Source organism: Somniosus microcephalus, chromosome 8 (assembly GCF_052327205.1).
Source record: "Somniosus microcephalus isolate GS21.2 chromosome 8, FLI_Smic_1.0, whole genome shotgun sequence".
NCBI lineage: Eukaryota > Metazoa > Chordata > Chondrichthyes > Squaliformes > Somniosidae > Somniosus > Somniosus microcephalus.
The window spans coordinates 116,003,883-116,026,039 of NC_140994.1; the positions used below are offsets into that span (position 1 = coordinate 116,003,883).

Consider the following 22,157-nt stretch of genomic DNA (forward strand, 5'->3'; position numbering starts at 1 on the left):
AAGCCGTGATCCTGACCAACGGTTCCACCACAAGCCCAATTCACGTACGAACCGGGGTCAAGCAAGGCTGTGTCATCGCACCAACGCTCTTCTCAATCTTCCTTGCTGCAATGCTCCATCTCACCCTCAGTAAGCTCCCCGCTGGAGTGGAACTAATTTACAGAACAAACGGGAAACTGTTCAACCTCCGTCGCCTCCAGTCCAGATCCAAGGTCGTCCCATCCTCTGTCATCGAATTACAGTATGCAGATGATGCTTACGTCTGCGCTCACTCGGAGGTCGAATTCCAAACCATCGTAAACACCTTCACCGAAGCATACGAGAGCATGGGCCTTACACTAAACATCCGTAAGACAAAGGTCCTCTACCAACTGCCCCGCCACACAGTGCTGCCCCCAGATTATCAAAATCCACGACAAGGCCTTGGACAACGTGGACCACTTTCCATACCTCGGGAGCCTACTGTCAACAAGGGCAGATGTCGACAACGAAGTCCAACACCGCCTTCAGTGTGCCAGTGCAGCCTTCGGTCGCCTCAGGAAGAGAGTATTTGAAGACCAGGACCTCAAACCCGGCACTAAGCTCATGGTCTACAGGGCAGCAGTGATACCTGCCCTGCTGTATGCCTCAGAGAAATGGACCATGTACAGCAGGCACCTCAAAGCACTGGAGAGGTACCACCAACGCTGCCTCCGGAAGATCCTGCAAATCCATTGGCAGGATAGGCGCGCCAACGTCAGTGTTCTTGCTCAGGCCAACATCCCCAGCATCGAAGCTCTGACCACGCTCGATCAGCTCCGATGGACGGGTCACATTGTCCGCATGCCCGATACGAGACTCCCAAAACAAAGCGCTCTACTCGGAGCTCCGGCGCGGCAAGAGAGCCCCAGGTGGGCAGAGGAAACGCTTCAAGGACACCCTCAAAGCCTCCTTGAAAAAGTGCAACATCCCCACCGACACCTGGGAGTCCCTGGCCCAAGACCGCACAAAGTGGAGGAGAAGCACCCGGGAAGGCGCCGAACACCTCGAGTCTCTTCGCCGGGAGCAAGCGGAAGCCAAGCGCAGGCAGCGCACGTCAACCCAAGCACCCAACCCACCCGCCCCTTCAACCACCGTCTGCCCCACCTGTGACAGAGACTGTAGGTCCCGCATTGGACTAATCAGTCACATGAGAGCTCATTTTTAATGTGGAAACAAGTCATCCTCGGCTCTGAGGGACTGCCTAAGAAGATAAAAACCTTCCTGAAATCTAATTTCACAACATCCACTACCCAATGCTTCTGTGACCAGTAAATTGATCAGACATGACCTGCCCCTTCTGAACCCATGCTGTTTCTCTTTAATCAGACTCTTGTCTTTCCACCTGATCCCTTACACTATCGCTCATCAAAATCCCAAACACTTTCCCCACACTGAAGGTACAACTCTCAGATCTGTAATTTGACGAGCCACCCCTTGCCCGCATTTTAAAGATGTGACAACCTTCCAATCCAATGGAATGGCATCTGATCTTTGAGGGGATCTGCAATCTCCTCTTTACTTCTTTCATGCAGCATGTCATTTCACCCCATCAAAGCATTCTCTCTTGACATCAAATTTCTTTGCAGTTTTTACTACATTCTGTCGTCATTTCAATCTTAAAATGAACACGTTTATGATCACCAGATGGCAAGTGTTCCCTTAATTATGTTTGGCTTAATACTGCCTCGCAAGGAAGGAACAAATCCAATAATGCCTTTCCTTTTATATTCTCTTGCTGTTTGAGATGCTTGAAGTGCTTTAATAAATTCTCTCACGTGTACAGATTGCCCCAGGGCAACCCCCAATCTCTGTCACAAAGATTAAGAACCCTCATGATTATAACTGAGGCCTTCGCACCTCCCACAGCAGTACATCCACCTCTCATTTATTTGCTGGGGACCTGGAATATAATGCCACAACTAACCTCTTCCCTTTCTAACTCCTAGATCCACCCAAAGTGAAATTGGTAAGTTACTGATGTCTGGGAGAGGACGCCACACAGGAGATGGGGAAGTCAGGAGGGGAGAAAATCTCTCCTTCTGGGGTCTCCACACCTGGAATAGCTTGCTGTCTGCACAGGCCAGGCTCCAGTTCTAATGGGAAACTGGAAGATGCAGTGATTTACTTAGCAACTCAGACATATGTCTGATTTACAACCTTGTCCTTGTAAAACTGTTGCATGCTATGTACTCCCCCAACCCCATAACCTGCCATGTTATACATTTAAAATAGCATATAGTGACTGCAAGAAATACATATGTTCAGGCCCTCCTCAATGTACACACCGTTAGCCTGTAGTGAGATCTTTTTAAAAAATTCATTCATGGGATGTGGGCGTCGCTGGCAAGGCCAGCATTTGTTGCCCATCCCCAATTGCCCTGGAGAAGGTGGTGGTGAGCCGCCATTTCACAGGGCAGTTAAGAGTCAACCACATTGCTGTGGGTCTGGAGTCACGTATAGGCCAGACCGGGTAAGGACGGCAGATTTCCTTCCCTAAGGGACATTAGTGAACCAGATGGGTTTTTATGACAATCCGTTAGTTTCACGGTCACCATTACTGATACTAGCTTTTTAATTCCAGATTTATTATTTAACTGAATTTAAATTCCCCACCTGCCGTGGTGGGATTTGAACTCATGCCTATGCAGTAGCATAGTGGTTATGTTACTGGACTATAAATCCTGGACTAAATTGTACAATGGTACAACTGTGAGGTTCATAATACAGTAGAGAACCAAGCTGAATATAGGAAGTACAGAGGAGATCTGAGGAAGGGAATAAGAGGGACAAAGAGCATATATGAGAATAGATTAAAAGGGAACTCAAAAGATTTTCTTTATAAACACAAATAGTAAAATGGTAGTCAAGAAGGGTGAGCCAGATTAGGGACCAAAATAAAGATATTGTTGTGAAGGCAGAGGGCATGGCTGAGGTACTAAATGTGTACTTTGCATCTGTCTTCACTAGAGAAGAGGATTCTGCCAATGCACCAGTAAAGGAGGTGGTGGTAGTGATATTGGATAGGATCAAAATAGATAAAGAGGATGTACTTAAAATGTTGGCAGTCTTCAAATTAGGAAAGTCACCCGGATAGGATGAGGGAAATAAAGGTGGAAATTGCAATAGCTCTGGCCACAATCTTCTAATCCTCCTTGGATATGAGGATGGTGCCAGGGATTGCAAATGTTACACCGCCGCTTAAAAAAAGGGGAGGGGGATAAACTAGGCAACTACAGGCTAGTTAGCCTAATGTCGATGGTAGGGGAACTTTTAGAAATAATCTGGGACAAAATTAATCGGTATTTGGAGAAGTACGAGTTAATAAATAAAAGTCAGCATGGATTTGTTAAAGGCAAATCCTGTTTGACTAACTTGATCGAGTTCTTTGATGAAGTAACGGAAAGAGTTGAGGAGGGTAGTGTGGTTGATGTGGTGTATATGGACTTTCAAAAGGCGTTTAACAAATAGACTTGTTAGCAAAATTAAAGACCATGGGATTAAAGGGGCAGTGGCAGCATGGTTACAAAATTGGCTAAGGGACAGAAAGCAGAGAGCAGTGGTGAACGGTTGTTTTTCAGACCGGAAGCAAGTATACAGTGGTGTTCCCCAGAGGTCGATATTAGGACCACTGCTTTTTTTGATATATATTAATGACCTGGATTTGGGTATACAGGGCATAATTTTAAAGCTTGCAGATGATACGAAACTCATAAATCTAGTAAACAATGAGGAGGATAGTAACAGACTTCAGGAGGACATACACAGACTGGTAAAATGGGCAGACACATGGCAGATGAAATTTTGCGCAGAGAAGTGTGAACTGATACATTTTGGTAGCAAGAATGAAGATAGGCAATATGAACTAAAATGGTACAATTTTAAAGAGGGTGCAGGAACAGAGAGACCTGGGGTGTATGTACAGAAATCTTTGAAGGTGGCAGGACATGTTGAGAAGCCTGTTAAAAAAGCACTTGAGATTCCCGGCTAGAGGAAGAGAGTACAAAATCAAGGAAGTTATGCTAAGCCTTTATAAAACACTGGTTAGGCCAGAGCTGGAGTATTTGTTCAATTCTGGGCACCACACTTTAGGAAGGATGTCAAGGCCCCGGAGACGGTGCAGAAGAGATTTACTGGGATGGTACCAGGGATGAAGGACTTCAGTTATGTGGAGGCTGGAGAAGCTGGGGTTGTTCTCCTTAGGGCAGAGAAGGTTAAGAGGAGATTTGATAGAGGGGTTTAAAATCATGAATGGTTTTGATAGAGTAAGTAAAGAGAAACTGTTTTCAATGGCAGAAGGGTCAGTAACTAGAGGACACAGATATAAGGTGATTGGCAAAAGAACCAGAGGTGACATGAGGAAACATTTCTTTACACAGCGGGTTGTTGCAATCTGGAATACACTGCCCAAAAGGGTGGTGGGAGTTAAATTCAAGAGAATTGGATAAATAATTGAAGGGAAAAAAATTACAGGGCCATGGGGAAAGAGTCAGGGTGTGGGATTAATTGAATAGTTCTACCAAAGAGACGACACAGGCATGATGGGCCAAATAGGCCTTTCTTCATGTGAACATCATGTTATTTGATCATGGAGGGCATCACAGCTGTGCCAAATTCTGTCTTTGCCTAATGTCCAGACACCAGTGCTTTCCAGTAGGGTTCTTCAGATCGATCAGGATCAAGAACTTCTTGATCAAGGGTAATGAAGTCAATTGGAGCAGACCAAGAATGATCAGCTAACTCAGACCCGGAATTAAACATGGGACCCAAAGTACCAAACCACATGGTACATTTATCCACTGAGCTGTGGGAATGGTGGGAAAAGAGAAGTGTAATCTTTACTTCTTTTCACTGCCCTCTGAAGCAATAAGGTTGTCAGAAGACAACATCCTTGACAAAATGCACAGCGCAATGTTGAATATTACCACATGCAATGAGTGGAACTAATTTATGATACAATGTAATCGCATGATATTTTAAAACAAGTTTTAAGATGACTCATCCACCCCAGCAGTAAAGGACCCGGGTGTAAATTTGCACTGTACCAGCACTGCCGTCTTACAAGTATCTGGGTCTGGAGGCTACAGAAGGTTATCTCTGGCGTTTGTGTCAATAACAAAATGTGGGGCCAGGAGACAAAATGTAAATGTACTACAGTATCGGAGCTCTGTTACTAGGTGCTTATTGGGAGGAGGATCAGGCTATGTTAACCCGTTAGCAGCTGTCCAAGTACAAAATGAGTACAATGACACCAAAACCTTTACACTTGTTATTTCCCCCCTCATGTTACTTTATCAGAAGCTGGACCCTGGGCCAGTGACAAGTAAGGCAGTCCCACAACAACTCGGACCTCAGTGAATCTGCCATTTCTGGATCTGGAGCAGGAATAACTTGCAAAAAAAAATAGTTGGAGACTGTCTTAAATAAACCTTTACCTAAATATATGATGCCTTGCCTGAGATGGAGGAACGCTTATTTTATAGTAAAGGGTAACTAAGGTTACCAAGAGATCAAAAAATAAGACTAGACAGCAGTATTGAGCCGACTTCTGTGGTCAGCAATTGTGCAGAGTACACTGACTGCCCTTAGATACGGAGTATATCCTGCAGCTTTCAATGCACCCAAGTTCCAGTAGGAAGGCGTGGAAGAGGAGTAAGGCGAATGTTGAGTGGAGTACTGTTATCAGGAAGGCAACTGTTAAAGTACCGTTGGCCTGCATTTTTATAAAGAATCCCCTAATACAACTTTATTTGGAAACCTTCTCCTCATGTGAGCCTTTGCAATTTAGTTTCAGTTTCCTCCCCAAGGCTCCAACTGATGCAAGGTGCCAGCAGCCCAATAGTACCTCATCCATGTGTGAAGGTGGGCAGAGAGTACTGAATGGTTACTCAATTGTACAGGACATTAAATCAAAGCCCAATCCCTGTTTGCACCCAATGTCCACAAGTGTACTTACTAGCAAGCGATCACTGGATGGCAATCAGGAGGAAGAACTCTTGCAAATTGTTCTCCTTAGCTTAGGGTGCAGAGGCTGACTGTAATTCCCCCCAGGTTGGTCTGGCTGAGATCAGCTAATGAAATACAGACCAGTCATCAAACCTGGGACTTCACTGGTGTGTCTGGCTCAGGACCACACCAGCTGATGCACCAATTAAATCATCGAGATGCCCTTTCTATCAGCTTGGTAGAAATTATGCCTCTGGATCCAAAGGTTGTAGGTTGAAGCCCCACACCAATATTTGAGCACATAACCTTGGCTAACACTCCAATGCAGTACCAACAGGGTTCTGCATTGTTGGAGGTACCATCCTAGCAACAGAAAAACCAGAAGTAGGCCATGCAGCCCCTTGAGCATGTTCTACCATTTTATTAGAATGGCCGATCTAACTTTAAGATTGTGCCCTCCTGTTCTGGATTCCCCCAACCAGAGGAAATATTTCCACTGCGTCTACCCTATCGAATCCCTTTATAATTTTAATAAAGACCTCGATTAGAGGTACCATCCCCAGGTTGTTCAATGCAAGGCACCACCTGCCTGTTGTGGTGGGTTTTAAAGACCTCATGTCACTGCTCACAGCAGGGCCCGATGTCATGGCCAACATTCCTCCCTCAACCACCATCTCAAAGGGTAACCGTTCCTTCATCTCATTGATGTTTGTGGATCATTGTTGTACAGAATGGTTGCCACGTCTGCCTACATAATAATGACTGCACTCCAGAGTTATTCATTGCTCATAGCACTTTGAGATGTTGCGACATGTTCAGGGCACTGTGAAAATGATGGTACCATTCTGGTCTTAACTGCAGTCCCGTGTAGGGTTGCGAAGGGGTGGAAAGTTTCTGGTAAATTTCCGGAAATTTTCCAATGGGAAGTTCAGCTTGGGAATTTTGCCCAAAAAAGCACATGCTAGCATAATATTGTTTTTTTTTTGTATTTCTTTCATTTTTTCCCCCACAGGTCCTCTCTTAAAATTACTAACAGAGATGGAATCTTAATTATTAAGGAATTTCTTAATCAATATATGTTTATCTTCTTACTTGGCTTGTTTTAATAATTACAAGTTTTGTGTGTGACCGTGAACAAATGTGTCCTGATTGGTTGGATGAGCGATTAGCGCCCTCTATTGGTGATGTAGCGTCGTGCGTGCACAGGTCATGCTTCCATCATATGGAGCATCAGGAAAAATGTACTCACCCTGTTGCAATCGTGCTGATCGACCGCAGTTCGACACAGAGACGAATGCCCTTTATTTCTCTGCATAGAACAATGCCACGTTTACGGTGTGTGGAAGCATTTTACCCCAGGCATTAAAGATGGAAAGACTGTGTACATGTGCAAACACTAGAAAGCCATATGTAAAGAATGCCACAAAGATGCAGCAGCATTTATCCAAATGCAACAACTTCACTCAAAGCTCACAGCAGTCAACCCAGAGTTCCTCTGCTTCCATTCAAGAAGATGACGGTTCACATTCAGCATCAGGCTCCTCATCATCATCAACTCCTGGCCCACTTGGAAGGTTCTTTGATACAATGGATAACCATAGCCAGAAGAATGCTCGAGCTGTATATGCGACAGGCTCACAGCCAATGTGTACTGGAAGAGATTTTTCAATGTTATTCGTCCTGCATACTGTCCTCCCACCAGACATGCTTTATCTACTTATTTGCTGGAGGCTGAGTATAACAGAGTGGGGGTTCAATAAAGTTCAAAATTATAACCTAAATAAAGTTTTGAAAGCCTGTTTTTATTTGTATGGAACAGTATGTCTATTTTGATGACAAAGATAATATAAGGGTCAGAGACAAAAACCATCAGTGTGCAAAAAAACTCAAAATTCCCATAAATTCCCATGGAAAGTTTCCCCTTTTAAAAATTCCCAGAATTTTGCAACCCTAGTCCCGTGTTCCTCCTAACTCCATCTGCCACTCTCCCTTCCTCTCCAAATGTCCACTAACCCCAACTGGTGAGACAAGCATTCTACATCCTCCCAGTGTTTTCTTCATTTTGAACCAAATTCAAAGTGTTTAAGAAGGGTGGGGACGGGGTGCAGGGATTTCTAACCTGTGATGCATTTCTGCCTTACACAGAAAAGACTGCAGGTGGAGTAAACTAATATACCACAAGGACAACAGTTTGTAAAACAACTTGTATTTATATAGCGCCTTTAACATAGTAAAACGTCCCAAGGTGCTGCACAGGAGTATTAGAAGACAAAAAATTTGACACCGAGCCACTTAAGAATAAATTAGGGCAGGTGGCCAAAAGCTTGGTCAAAGAGGTAGGTTTTAAGGAATGTCTTAAAGGAGGAAAGAGAGGTAGTGAGGCAGAAAGGTTTAGGCAGGGAATTCCAGAGCTTAGGGCCTAGGCAACAGAAGGCACAGCCACCAATGGTTGAGCGATTATAATCAGGGATGCTCAAGAGGGCAGAATTAGAGGAGTGCAGATATCTCGGGGGGTTGTGAGGCTGAAGGAGATTACAGAGATAGGGAGGGGCGAGGCTATGGAGGGATTTGAAAACAAGGGGAGAATTTTGAAATCAAAGCATTGCTTAACCGGGAGCCAATGTAGGTCAGCGAGCACAGGGGTGATGGGCGAACGGGACTTGGTGCGAGTTAGGACACGGGCAGCCAGGTTTTGGATGACCCCAAGTTAACGTACGGTAGAATGTGGGAGGCCAGCCAGGAGTGCGTGGGAATAGTCAAGTCTAGAGGTAACAAAGGCATGGAGGAGGGTTTCAGCAGCAGATGAGCTGAGGCAAGGGCAGAGACGGGCGATGTTATGGAGGTGGAAATAGGTGGTCTTTGTTATGCCCCGGATATGTGGTCAGAAGCTCATTTCAGGGTCAAATATGACACCAAGGATCCGAACAGTGTGGTTCAGCCTCAGACAGATGTTAGGGAGAGGGATGGAGTTTGTGGCAGGGACCGAAAACAATGGCTTCAGTCTTCCTAATAGTTAATTGGAGAAAATTTTTGCTCATCCAGAACTGTATGTCGGACAAGCAGTCTGACAATTTAGAGACCATGGAAGGGTCAAGAGAAGAGGTAGAGCTGGGTGTTGTCAGCCTACATGTAGAAACTGATGCTGTTTTCTCAGATGATGATAAAACACTGACAATAGTTCCAAGGTGAATCAGAATCAAGTGACGTGGCTGGTTAATTAATATGTGCAGCTTGATATCTAAGTCTCACTACAAGTACTCAGCACTTCCTTGAGTGGAGCGTATCTGGAACACAAATTAAATCACCACGAAACTCAATTCCTTGAAGGTTTTTTTTGCCAAACTTTTCTCATCCTCTGAAGCCACAGAATCTGGCTGTTCCAAAGGTTCCAGGTGAGTAGGTAACTGAACCATGGGGTGCTGTACAGAGCAGGAAAGGTCCTGATGGAAGACTACTATTGTCAGTTCTGGGCTACAGATCGTTAAAAACCAATCTACCAGGAACTTTAAGTACCTAGCTTCAATAATGGACTCTTAAATAGGTTACTAGATCGACCAGCTCCACCCTTATATATATATACACACACCCCTACAAGCCCTGGGTGATTCGCGTCCCTCCCTGGCCAGTGTGGGCGGAAGGACAAGGAATGGGCATATACTATCAATGCAAGATATGGCAAGGTGTGAGATTTAGGTTTCAAATACATTTCCTGAAAGTGCAATTAGAAAGCTATAGAAAAGGTCAGCATCATTTTGTGTTTTGTAAATAGGGGCACTAGGTACAAGAGTAATGGGGTAATGATCAATTGGTACAAAATAATGGTTAGGCCACAGTACTGTGTGCAGTTTTGGTCAGCCCGTTATAGAAAGGATTTGAAAGCCATAGAGTCCATACAGCATAGATTCACCAGGATGATACTAAGGATGGGAAACAATATTTATGAGGAGACACTCGAGATACTGAGACCAATTCCAATGGCGCAGGGAAGGCTAAGAAGAGATTTAATGGAGGTTTTAATAATGATAAAGGCTTTTGGTAGAATAAATAGAGAAAGACTATTTCCTCTGGTTGAGGAGTCAACAACAAATAGTCATCAATTTTAAAATGTCAATGAGAGCGAGGAGAGATGGTTCAGAGAAATTTCTGCACACAAAAGGTGGTTGGGACAAGGAATGCTTTGCCACAGGGAGTAGTTGAGGCAGGGAACATTGCAACTTTTAAGGTAGGGCTATATAAATATTTGAAGCAGATGAAATGCAGGACTATGGGGAGAAGAGCACAGGATTAGCTTTGGATTGCTCCAGCAAAGAGCCAGTATGGACACAATGGGCTGAACGGCCTCCTCCTGTGCTGTAACCTTCCACGGTTCTATGGCCAAGGAGGATAACTTAAACACCTCTATTTATTACCATTCCAGAAAACTCAGTACAGACTAGGGATCAAACCTGGGACATTCTTGGTCTCTTCAGCTCAATTCCACACCTTCAACACATTAGATTAAAAGTTCAAAACATTCATAGAAAAATGTGAAAGACTGTACCAGTAGAATTAATACAAAGGAATAACTAGCAGAAAATCAAACAGTGCACTAATAGTAAACAAGGGCTTAGTTTTAAGCAGAGAGCAGGGCAGCACAGAATTTGACAGCACACAAGGTGGCCATTCAGCCCATTGCACCTGTACCAACTCTCTAAAAGAGCCATCTACAGGAAACTCTCGATTTACCGGCACCTAAATAACCGGAAATCTCCGTTAACCGGCAAAATTCAGGAGTGGTTCAGGTAAGTTTTACTTCATATTAGTGGCAGTTCCTGGATCTGTGGCTGTGTGACTGAGGCTCCTACACTTGTTGCTAAGCAACAGGGACTCTGTGGCCGGAGTTCCTGCATATGTTGCTAAGGGAAGCCTGGATTTGTTGCTGTGTACGGAGTTCTCGTACCTTTTAACTATACCTCTCTGTAATCCGGACTTTTTGATAAACCGGCATCACGCAGGTCCCGTCGGTGCCGGATAAAAGAGTTTCCTGTACTTAGTCCCATTCCCATGTAAATTAATTATCCAATTCACATTTAAAAGCTATTATGGATTGTGTTTCTACCACTGTTTCTGACAGAACCCACCAGGTCCTATCACTCCTCTGAGCAAAAAATGTTTTTCCTAACATCTCCTTTTGTTCTTGGCAGAGAGCATGAGCTGAACTTTCCCACAAAGAAATGAGTACTAAGTAATTGCATTTTTTCCTAGTGTATCTGGACTGATCGGCTAAATTAAGCCCAGTGACATTACTTGCTGCTTGAAGACGCTCCTTATTCCTAACTCCTGAAGATTCTGCTAGACATCTGCAACCCTCCCTTACCCAAGTGCTCCTTTTTCAATCACAAGTACTTCACACAAGGCTTCACAGCCAAGCCCAATTCTGCCCACACTTGACAACCACAATTTCTAGCAGGAACCCAGGCTGATTCCTTCCTTCCCCCACACCCTAGCCTTGGGTCCAATTGTAGCACCCAAACTTCAAGGGCTTATATCTTTACGCAGGATACGGACACTTATTTTGGGAGCGACATTCGTGGACTGCTCTCCCAGTTTTACATTTGGATTGGGGAGCCTCCATCCCACCCTAGGCCGGTTGGCTCTGCTTTCACACAGAAACACAGGACAGGCTTCCAGCTTTTCATAACCAAAGCTAGCTCCCCTTTCCCAGCTGCTCAATGGTACACCTGCATTTTTGTGTGTCCACAATGCCAATGTGAAACACCGCGCTCGTTTATGCAACAGGGCACAGCCAATGGAAGGAGATATGTGTGTGTCTATAATCGGCTCATACTGCATTAGCACCTTCAGAGCAACTGACAGCACCTCCTGCGTGAACCGCTGCTGACTTCACTCGGCTACAACTCAACTCCCAGTAAAGGAAAGAACTTGCATTTCTAAAGCATCTTTCATAACCTTAGGACGTCCCAAAGCTCTTTACAGCCAATTAAGTTCTTTTGAAGTGCAATCACTGTTGTAATGTAGGAAACACAGCAGCCAATTTGCACACAGCAAGCTCCCACAAACAGCAATGAAATAATGGCCAGATAATCTGTTTTAGGTATTGGTTGAGAGAAAAATGTTGGCTGAGAGAAAAATGTTGGCTGGGACACCAGGAGAACTCCCTGCTCTTCAAATAGTGCCTGATATACCTATCAATTCCTCCAATAAAAGGCGAAGAGTTACGAAGGTGACTAAAGGTTTTTATTGACTAAATAACAGAGCCCACTCTCGTGGGTGATCCGATCCAAGCAGGAGGAATACCAGCCAGTCGCTCACCTTTATACCTGGCCTGGTGGGTGGAGCCAAGGCGGAGTCGGCAGTGGTCATCCCAGGTATAGCAGTGTGGCAAGAGGCGACCTCGTACCGTGATACAATAGTGGTCAGTGATACAGTTATAACGAACAGTGGTGAACAGTGCTAACTACTAACAGTGATACAATAGTGAACGTGGTTTACCACAGTGCCATGGGATCTTTTACAATCCACCTGAGAGGGCAGACTCAGGTTTAACACCTCATTGGAATTTAGAAGACTGAGAGGTGATCTTATTGAAGCATATAAGATACTGAGGGGGCACAACAAGGTAGATGCAGAGAGGATGTTTCCCCTCGTGGGGAAATCTAGAATGCGGGGGCACAGTTTCAGAATAAAGGGTCGCCCTTTTAGAACTGAAATGAGGAGGAATTTTCTCTTCTCAGAGTCGTAAATCTGTGGAATTCTCTGCCCCAGAGAGCCGTGGAGGCTGGGTTATTAAATACATTTAAGGTGGAGATAGACAGATTTTTACAAGATAAGGGAGTGAAGGGTTATGGGGAGCAGGCAGGGAAGTGGCTTTGAGCCCAAGATCAGCCATGATCTTACTGAATGGCGGAGCAGGCTCGAGGGGCCAAGTGGCCTATTCCTACTCCTATTTCTTATGTTCTTATTTGAAAGACAGCACCTCCGACCACAGTGTAGCACTCTCTCAGCACTGCACTGGGGTGTCAACCTGGATTATGTGCTCAAGCTTCTGGAGTGGGACTTCAATCCACAACCTTTTGTCTCAGAGGCAGCAGTGCTACCAACTGAGGGAAGAGGAGAGGGTGGAAAGCACGTGCCTATTTATAAACCACTTGTGAACCAGCTGCAGAGAGAGATGATCAAGGGCAGCCCAGGCCAACTATGCCATCCAACTTACCCTCAGTCTGGGGGTGTGGCTGGCCTCACCCATCACTTCTTGCATAGTACAGGGACTTAACACGCAGGAAGTCATGGAGTTTACCCAGAGATTTACAGGCCCTGGGGAAAAGATGGAGGGAAAGGGACAAAGCTTGTTGTGGCACTCATTGAAGATCGATAGATTTTTATTAATTAAGGGTATAGAGAGATATGGAGCCAAGGCGGATAAAGGGAGTTGAGTTACAGATCCAGCCATGATCTAACTGAATGGCGGAGCAGGCTCGATGGGCTGAATGGCCTATTCCCGTGGGAGCGTTACAAGATAAAAGCAATTTTAGTGGCACATCCGTGCACTGCACCGCAAGACCACCATACACTTACAAAGCATAAAGATTATAATCCAAAAAAAAAAAAAAGTAGTTTTTGCTCTTGGCCAAACAAATCAAGATGCAGGTTTAGCATCCCTCATTCTTTCAGCCAGACAAATTTAAACACACGAGTGATTTGTGAAAAACTCAAATACTCCCCAATGCTACCAGGCTTAGCATGCCAACCACATACCACTCTCCATTTAACTGTTAAAGAATACACAGGCTTTGAAAAGGTAAAGAATTATCCTGTACACATCTTCCCAAAAACTCAACAATCATCATCAACAACAACACAATGTATTTATATAGCGCCTTTAACGTAGTAAAACGTCCCACAGTGTTGCACAGGAGTATTACAAGACAAACAATTTGACACCGATCCACATAAGGATAAATTAGGACAGGTGACCAAAAGCTTGGTCAAAGAGGTAGGTTTTAAGGAGCGTCTTAAAGGAGGAGAGGTAGCAAGGCGGAGAGGTTTAGGCAGGGAATTCCAGAGCTTAGGGCCTAGGCAACAGAAGGCACAGCCACCAAAAGTTGAGCGATTATAATCAAGGATCCTCAAGAGGGCAGAATTAGAGGAGCGCAGATCTCTCAGGGGGTTGTGAGGCTGAAGGTTACAGAGATAGGAAGGGGCGAGGCCATGGAGGGATTTGAAAACAAGGATGATAATTTTGAAATCAAGGCACTGCTTAACTGGGAACCAATGTAGGTCAGCAAGCATAGGAGTGATGGGCGAACTGGACTTGGTGCGAGTTAGGATGCGGGCAGCTGAGTTTTGGATGACCTCAAGTTTACGTAGGGTGGAATGTGGGAGGCCAGCCAGGAGTGCGTTGGAATAGTCAAGTCTAGAGGTAACAAAGGCATGGATGAGGATGCCTACAGAATATAAGTACTGATCTACCAGTTCAGCACCAAGGGCCCAACAAGTGCTGTCACTCATGCAATTGTTGGCGGACACAAATTACACATGTCCACTCGAAAGACACCTGGCAAACTCTAGAAAAGAGAAGACGGAGAGGTGACCGGATAACAATCTTTAAAATGATGAAGGGGTTTGATAGGGTAGACGTAGAGAAGATGTTTCCACTCATCGGGGAGTCCAAAACAAGGGCCCATCAACATAAGATAGTCACTAATAAATCAAATAAGGAATTCAGGAGAAACTTCTTTACTCAGAACGGTGTGAATGTGGAACTCCCGACCACGTCGAATGGTTGAAGCGAATAGTATAAATTCATTTGAGAAGTTAGATAAACACATGAGGGAGAAAGGACTAGGAAATGTTGACAGGGTGAGATGAAGCAAGATGAGAGGAGACTCATGTGGAGCATAAACACTGGCACAGACCAGTTGGGCTGAATGGCCTGTTTCTGCATGACAAAATTCTGTGCAACTTGGGTTGTGTGCTGGGCAACAGTGGGTAATAGTGGTGGCAGCGATGGGTTCAATTAAATGCATCACAAAAGCAGTCCCATCGCACGCTGAAGTGAGCTGGTTGAAGTGGGACTTTTACCTACAGTGTACACACACCAAATATACCATTGATGACACTTTTCACTATAATGACCGGCCACATACCACCCAAATAGGTCTTTTCTACCCTTCTATGGTTTATCCCAGGAACTGTTTACTGATCAAGTTTCTAATTGCTCTTTTCAAGTTATTATTTGTCTCCTTTTGTAGGAGTAGGGAAGTGTCCCATATTGTTCTGCTTTAATGGAGTAAGCTTGCCAATATTAGTTAGAGGTAAATTCATGACCAGCAATCCCGCTGCTTAGTACGCCAAGAATCTTGGATGTACTCAGTTTAATTTTCCCATAGCCAAATTCACTGTCTCCCTCATAGCTACATGAGAGGAGATAATTCCATGGGCACCCACCCCTCAAAGGGTTTCATAGCTGAGTCCAATCCCATTCTCTCCAAGTATCCACAGCTCAGTGTGGACCTAGAATCGAACCCGGTCTGCTAATTCAGTACCAAACTGTATTTATACACAGAAAGAGACGGGGAACAGATAGTCCCCTTTTAATTAAAACCCTGCCTGTCCATGCATTTTAAACAGCTTCTCTTCCATGTGTCTACCCCCAAACAAGATGTGGTAAAGAAACAGACCTCAGACTCTCACTACATCTGTCCGACTACCTTGTTATTTGAGTCAGCATCTAAAGCCACTTAAAATAAATATATTGATCCCTATGTGATGCAACAGGCATTGTGAACACCTAAGAATTTGCCTCTGGAATACACTGCCGGCTGGTGTGGCGTGTGCTGACTCTCTGGATGCCTTCAAATCAGGCACTAGATCGGTTCTTGACTGAGGCAGAGATCGCATCACACGGAAGGCAAATATCTTTATAGATAACACTTGGCCTGTGTGATCTCCTGGACTGGTTTCGATCGCCTGATGGGACCAGAGAGGAATTTTCCCCTTACTGGCCCTGTCTTTTTTTGCCTCTCCCAGGAGAGGAGAGGTGTTTAGTTATGATGCTCCAGCCACCTTGAGGTGTGGGGCAGGCTTAATGGACCAGCTGGTCTTTGTTTGCCCCGCAATTTCGTATGTAGGCCCAAACCATATAACAACTCTACAATGTTTTATAAATCTTTTTCAATACGAGGGATATTAGCGCTGGAAAATGGAAGTCGCCGATTTCATGCACCCAGCCAAGAATACTGCCTGCTCATCTCTCTGGAGGGTCACCCCAAGCTGCCCCATTGTGACATTTATCCATACCCATACCAGCCATTCTGAGCGAGCTTGCCAATTTGCATTGCGGGCACACAACCACATGGCACTGGGTGGAGGCACTGCACAGAACTCCTATCAGATTTGGAAGCGGTTTAGGCCCAGCACACCCGACAACTACAAAGAGATTTCTGACAGGCAAATGCTTGGAATCACCTGAGGAATCAGCAAGCTATAAAGTAACAATTTAAAATAAGCCTCGTCTCCCTTTTCATTGGCCAACATAGTAAACATGGTTACGGTGGTTCTGTCTCCAGAAATGAGTCAATCTGACTAAATATTGTAATTACAGCAGCAGGAACACTAACTTATTGGAGTCTTGGGTCTCATTCAGAGTAATAAATTTACAATCACAGCTCCGACAATGACCTAGTGTGTACATCCATTGCCTGGCACCATACTGAGCCGTGCAGAACAGAAGGTCCCCAGGTTTTATTCCTCATCTGTGCTAAGTTAGCCGATTTCAGTCAGAACATGAATGCTATAATAGGCCATGGTGTCGTTGGGCTAGGGAGTGGAAATATCAGCCACGGTTTCCTGCTTCAGTTTTCTACTGGAGAGTGCCATGTCAGTACACCGCTTGGGTGCTGCCCCCACAGTCAAATAGCCGACTGACACTCGCTATCCAAGCTCATATTAAAAATAGCAACTGGACATCATCAGGGACCAATGGAACCTCAGCAAGGGTTAGCACCTTCAGGAGATTAAAAAGTAGTATATGAAGTTTCTCCACTAGTAAAAACTAATGTAAACCTGAAAAATAGTGTCAATCCAGATTATGCTGCTCAAGAACCCCAAATGGAAGCTAACATGTAGCTCTGTTATGGAGACAGACAGCAGAGTGTCATGTAGCATAGCACCATGCTGTTCCCTGTATAACCCTGCCCTGTGCCACAGTATAGACCACTGCCATGTTCAGTATAAGCAGTCACTGCTTTCCTGGTACAGTACAAGCCAGTGCAATATGGGAGCCATGCCAGTTAGTCCCCAGCACAGTGCCCAGTTGTAACTAGGTGCCATAAACCAGTGCTGGTGTCACCCATTGCTGTGCCCAAGCACCATGCTCTGGTGTAGCCTAGTTTCCTGCCCTGGTGTCACCCTACCCCCTGCTCGATTATAGCGCTCAAAACCTGTCCTGTCCCATGGCTTCTGCCCCAATGTGTCTACCAGGCTCTGACCTGCTGCTGCCTGACCTGGTGTAATTCATGTTGTGACCCAGTATAGCTCTCGTGGCCTGGCGCACCGTTCTGTCCTGTTCCACTGTACCTCCGTGCTCTACTGTACACCCTTCCTCAATGCACCCCATGTCCTGTCCTTACTGTACGCCACACCCTGCCCTGCTCCACAGCCCCTTCCTGTACCCCCCCTACCCTGCCCTACTGCCCCTTCCTGTACCCCCCATACCCTGCCCCACCGCCCCTTCCTGTACCCATACCCTGCCCCACTGCCTCTTCCTGTACCCCTCATACCCATTCCTGTATCCCATACCCTGCCCCACTGCCCCTTCCAGTACCCTGATACCCTGCCCCAATGCCACTTCCTATACCCCCATACCCTGCCCCACTGACCCTTCCTATATGCCCATACCCTGCCCAGTGCCCCTTCCTGTACCTCATACCCTACCCCACAGACCCTTCCTGTACCCCATACCCTGCTCCTTCCTGTACCCCATACCCTGCCCCTTTCTGTACCCCCCATACTCTGCCCCACGGCCCCTTCCTGTACCCCCCATACCCTGCCCCACGGCCCCTTCCTGTACCCATACACTGCCCATTCCTGTACCCCATACCCTGCCCACTGCCCCTTCCTGTACCCCCATACCCTGCCCCACGGCCCTTTCCTGTACCCCCCATACCCTGCCCCACTGCCCCTTCCTGTACCCAGATACCCTGCCCCACTGCCCATTCCTGTACCCCGATACCATGCCCCACTGCCCCTGCTTGTACCCCATACCCTGCCCCTTCCTGTACCCCCCCATACCCTGCCCCACGGCCCTTTCCTGTACCCCCCATACTCTGCCCCACGGCCCCTTCCTATACCTCCATACCCTGCCCCACTGCCCCTTCTTGTACCCCCATACCCTGCCCCAGTGCCCCTTCCTGTACCCCATACCCTGCCCCACTGCCCATTCCTGTATCCCATACTCTTGCCCACAAACCCTTCCTGTAGCCCATACTCTGCCCACCACCCCTTCCTGTACCCCCATACTCTGCCCCACAGTCCCTTCTTGTACCCCATACCCTGCTCCTTCCTGTACCCCCATACCCTGCCCCACGGCCCCTTCTTGTACCCCCCATACCCTGCCCCACGGCCCCTTCCTATACTCCGCATACCCTGCCGCATCCTGTACCCCAGACCCAGCCCTTTCCTGTACCTCCCATACCCTGCCCCACTGCCCCTTCCAGTACACCATACCCTGCCCCACTGCTGCTTCCTGTACCCCATACCCTGCCCCACTGCCCATTCTTGTACCATGTACTCTTCCTGTACCCCCATACCCTGCCCCACTGTCCCTTCCTTTACCTCATACCCTGCCCCACTGCCCCTTCCTATACCCCATACCCTGACCCACTGCCCCTTCCTATACCCCATACTCTGCCCCACTGCCCCTTCCTATACCCCATACCCTGCCCCACTGTCCCTTCCTATACCCCATACCCTGCCCCACTGTCCCTTCCTATACCCCATACCCTGCCCCACTGTCCCTTCCTTTACCTCATACCCTGTCCCACTGCCCCTTCCCATACCCTGCCCCACTGCCCCTTCCTACACCCCATACCCTGCCCACTGCCCCTTCCTATAGCCCATACCTTGCCCCATTGCTCCTTCCTGTGCCCCGCATACCTTTCCCCCACTTCCCCTTCCTGTATCTCCCATACCCGGCCTCGGCTCTGACGGGTTCTCCCTCCCGCGCTGCTACTGTCCATTAATTGGACATAAGCCGCAGTAAAGAAAACCTCACTGGGCGGAAGCCTGCGGCCTGTGCCGGCCCCAGCCGGGTGCCTGAAGCCGGAAGGCGAGGCGAGGGCCCGCAGCCTGTCTCTCCCTCCCCCGCCCGAGCTCCGCTCCCCTAACCCCTGGCCTCCCCTCAGGCCCTCACTCACCATCAGCTCGATAGTTTTATCCTCGATCACCGAGTCCGCCTCCATATCGATCAGTGACTGAATTAAATGCAATGGGATCTGACCCCGGTCCGGTCCCGTCTGCCTTCCGTTCCGACCTGAGCCGATCCGATCCAAACCGATCGACGCACTCCCAACGTCTGACGCAATCACGCCGCCGCCCAGTGCCGTCCATTATGTATTGGCGTCTGGTGCGTCTGACGTCACGCGTTCGGTGGCGGGGTGCGTCATTTCTCGCTTCCACCGAACCCCCCTCTCCCCCATCCCGGTCGCCTCGGCGGCCCCTTCGCCTGATTATCATCCGTGTCGGCAGCTTACTCCCCGCAATTTGACTGGCACTTGGACTTTTCCGCCTCAAAGGCTGAGAATTTGAATAAGCCCCGAAAACGGGCCAGCTCTTCGCCTGCGCCCCTTCCAAGTGGTGCAGGTAGCACGCAAAATTCGGGGAGTTGCTTTGTTGCCGCAGCATCTGGCTCCCACCCCGGAGCAAGCCATGGCCCAGCAATCCAGCGAACGAGCTCGGAGGTTTTCGGATGAGGCAATGGAGGCCTTGGTCCTGGAGGTGCAGCGAAGGCGGACTGCCCTCTACCCCCAGGGAGGCGCCAGTCCATCCAAGGTCATCTGCAGAAGGCTTTGGGAAGAGATTGCTGAATCCGTCACGGCCACCAGTGTGGTCCCAAGGTCTGCCGTCCAATGCCGAAAGAAGTTTAATGACCTCGCACGGCTGGGCAAGGTGAGTGAAGGCTTCAGCAAATGCCATATCCCACCATCTGCACCACAAGCCTCGCACACTGCTCAATGCACCACAGCCCCTGCACTCACCTACCAACAATCTCTAGCTATCACCACTATACCTCACAAAGATGGCTTCACTTCACCCTCACACACTTGCCACTGCTACAACACTCACACCCACATCACCCAACTTGCACACACATTGCCAGCTACTGAACTGTGGCAGGCACATCACCCAAACACATTGCACCACACTCACTCACACACTTCCCTTTCTCTTGCAGGCCAAGGTGGCACATAACCGGAGGGAACAACAACAGACGGGAGGCGGCCAGGCCACAATAGAGGACCTGACAGACCTGGAGGAATCCGTGCTTGAAATCATTGGCGGGGCAGTGACGGAGTCCGTGGCCAGCGGAGAAGTTGAAAGCATTGCTGATGGTGACGGTATGGTCATACCTAATCCTCCTTCTTGCATCCGACTTCCCCCTCATCCCACACACTCTTCTCACTTACAAGCTGCTGATGGTGTATGCATGGATATCTTTATTGCCCCCCTCCCCTCACCACAACCCAACCCTTGTGCCTTTCTGCTTTCAGATACCCAAGAAATACCAGCAGGCCAGCCTATCGCTCATCATCCGCATACTGAAGGAGGAGACGATGACGACGAAGGAGAAGACGAAGAAGAGGAGACACTGGCACTACATTTGACACTCGCAGAGACCAGCTCAGAAAATGGCACTGTGTGGACCTTAGAGGGCAGTATAGGGGCGGAATTTGCACACGGTGTGACAGCGGGCACGAGTGGGCAGCAGCCAGGCCAGGGGGAAAGGGTAGCTCAGGTGCCAGCTCCCCGGAGGGCGACTTCACGCACTATTTCTGCCCCACGGGACTCAGATGATGACCTCGATGGGCCGGCCTTCAGAAGAAGGGTGATGGGGATGCACACAGAAATGCTTGGTGCAATGGCAAGCCTGCCAGAGAGCCTCTTGTCAGTGTCAAGGAGCATGGAGGAGTCCGGCTCCAACATTGCACGGGGCTTTGCACAGAACTTGGAGCCCATGATTTCCAGAATGGAAATGATGGGCAACTCCAGGAGAGACCATGTGGACCCACAGATGATGCTGGGTGTGATGGGCGATCTTACAGCTTCCATTGCAGCACAGGCAGAAGCAACCCAATGTCTCACTGCTGCAATGGAAGCTCAGACTGCTGCCATCTTCGCTGGGTTTACGAGTGTCGAAAGGGGTTTGCAGGGTGTCACAGCAGGCCAGCAATCTGTTCTCCAACAGATTGCTAGGAATGCTGAGGCGAGACTCTGGGGGAGTGGCAGTGGGTCTGTGAAGCAAGAACCCACTGTCCTCTCTCAGGATGACAGCATTCCTACTTCTACCACTGCCACTCCACCATTGCCCTTGCCGCTGCCTATCAGCCAGCCAGACCAGACTGCTGTCGCCCATGCCGAGGCGGTGCAGTCCACAGCTGGGCGAGGTCATCATGCAAGGCCATCTGTAGTTTCCCCCACTGAAAGTCAGCAGCCTTCCACCAGCCATGCTGCAGCTACTGGGGGAGCGCTGCGTAGGAGCACTAGAGTAGGTAAAGGCACACGGACGAATAGTTGATATTGTCACTTTGATTGCATTTGGATAAATTTATAATTTTTGTTTGGAATGTGTGTTTTGTGGTAGCTCTCATTTCAGCTTTGTGCCCAGGAGGACAATGTGATGTTCCGTGATAGAGGGATGGTATAATGGGGAAGTGGTAACCATCAGGGATCTGGAGTTTCATTCACAGGAATCGGAGTCGAATGAGGCGTTCACAGACAGCCCGTCCGGAACAGGGATTTGCTGCCTGCCTCCTTCCTCCTTTTCCTCTTCCTCCTCCTCCTCCTGAGGTGGTCCTGCAATCCCTGGTGGCAAGGGCTGCACCTTCATGATGGCCAAGTTGTGAAGCATGCAGCAGACCACCACGAAATGGGACACCTGCTCCGGCATGTACTGGAGGGCTCCTTCCGAGCGATCA

The 22,157-nt window shown here is 47.7% G+C and overlaps 2 protein-coding genes across 2 annotated transcripts in view; one reads left to right on the forward strand and one right to left on the reverse strand.

Moving 5' to 3' along the window:
• Window positions 1-19,555, reverse strand: part of LOC147113754 (F-box/WD repeat-containing protein 11-like) — a 180,209-nt gene extending 160,654 nt beyond the window's left edge. Inside the window, 1 exon segment of the mRNA XM_085995066.1 lies at window positions 19,380-19,555. Coding sequence (XP_085851192.1) covers window positions 19,380-19,424 — 45 coding nt within the window. The 5' untranslated portion in view covers window positions 19,425-19,555.
• A 31-nt stretch (window positions 19,556-19,586) lies between these two features.
• On the forward strand, window positions 19,587-21,806 carry LOC147113755 (uncharacterized). Its single transcript, XM_085995067.1, has 3 exons — window positions 19,587-20,130; window positions 20,417-20,579; window positions 20,733-21,806. The coding sequence occupies exons 1-3, from the start codon at window positions 19,891-19,893 to the stop codon at window positions 21,755-21,757; spliced, it is 1,428 nt and encodes a 475-aa protein (XP_085851193.1). The 5' UTR covers window positions 19,587-19,890; the 3' UTR covers window positions 21,758-21,806.
• Window positions 21,807-22,157: the final 351 nt, after the last annotated feature.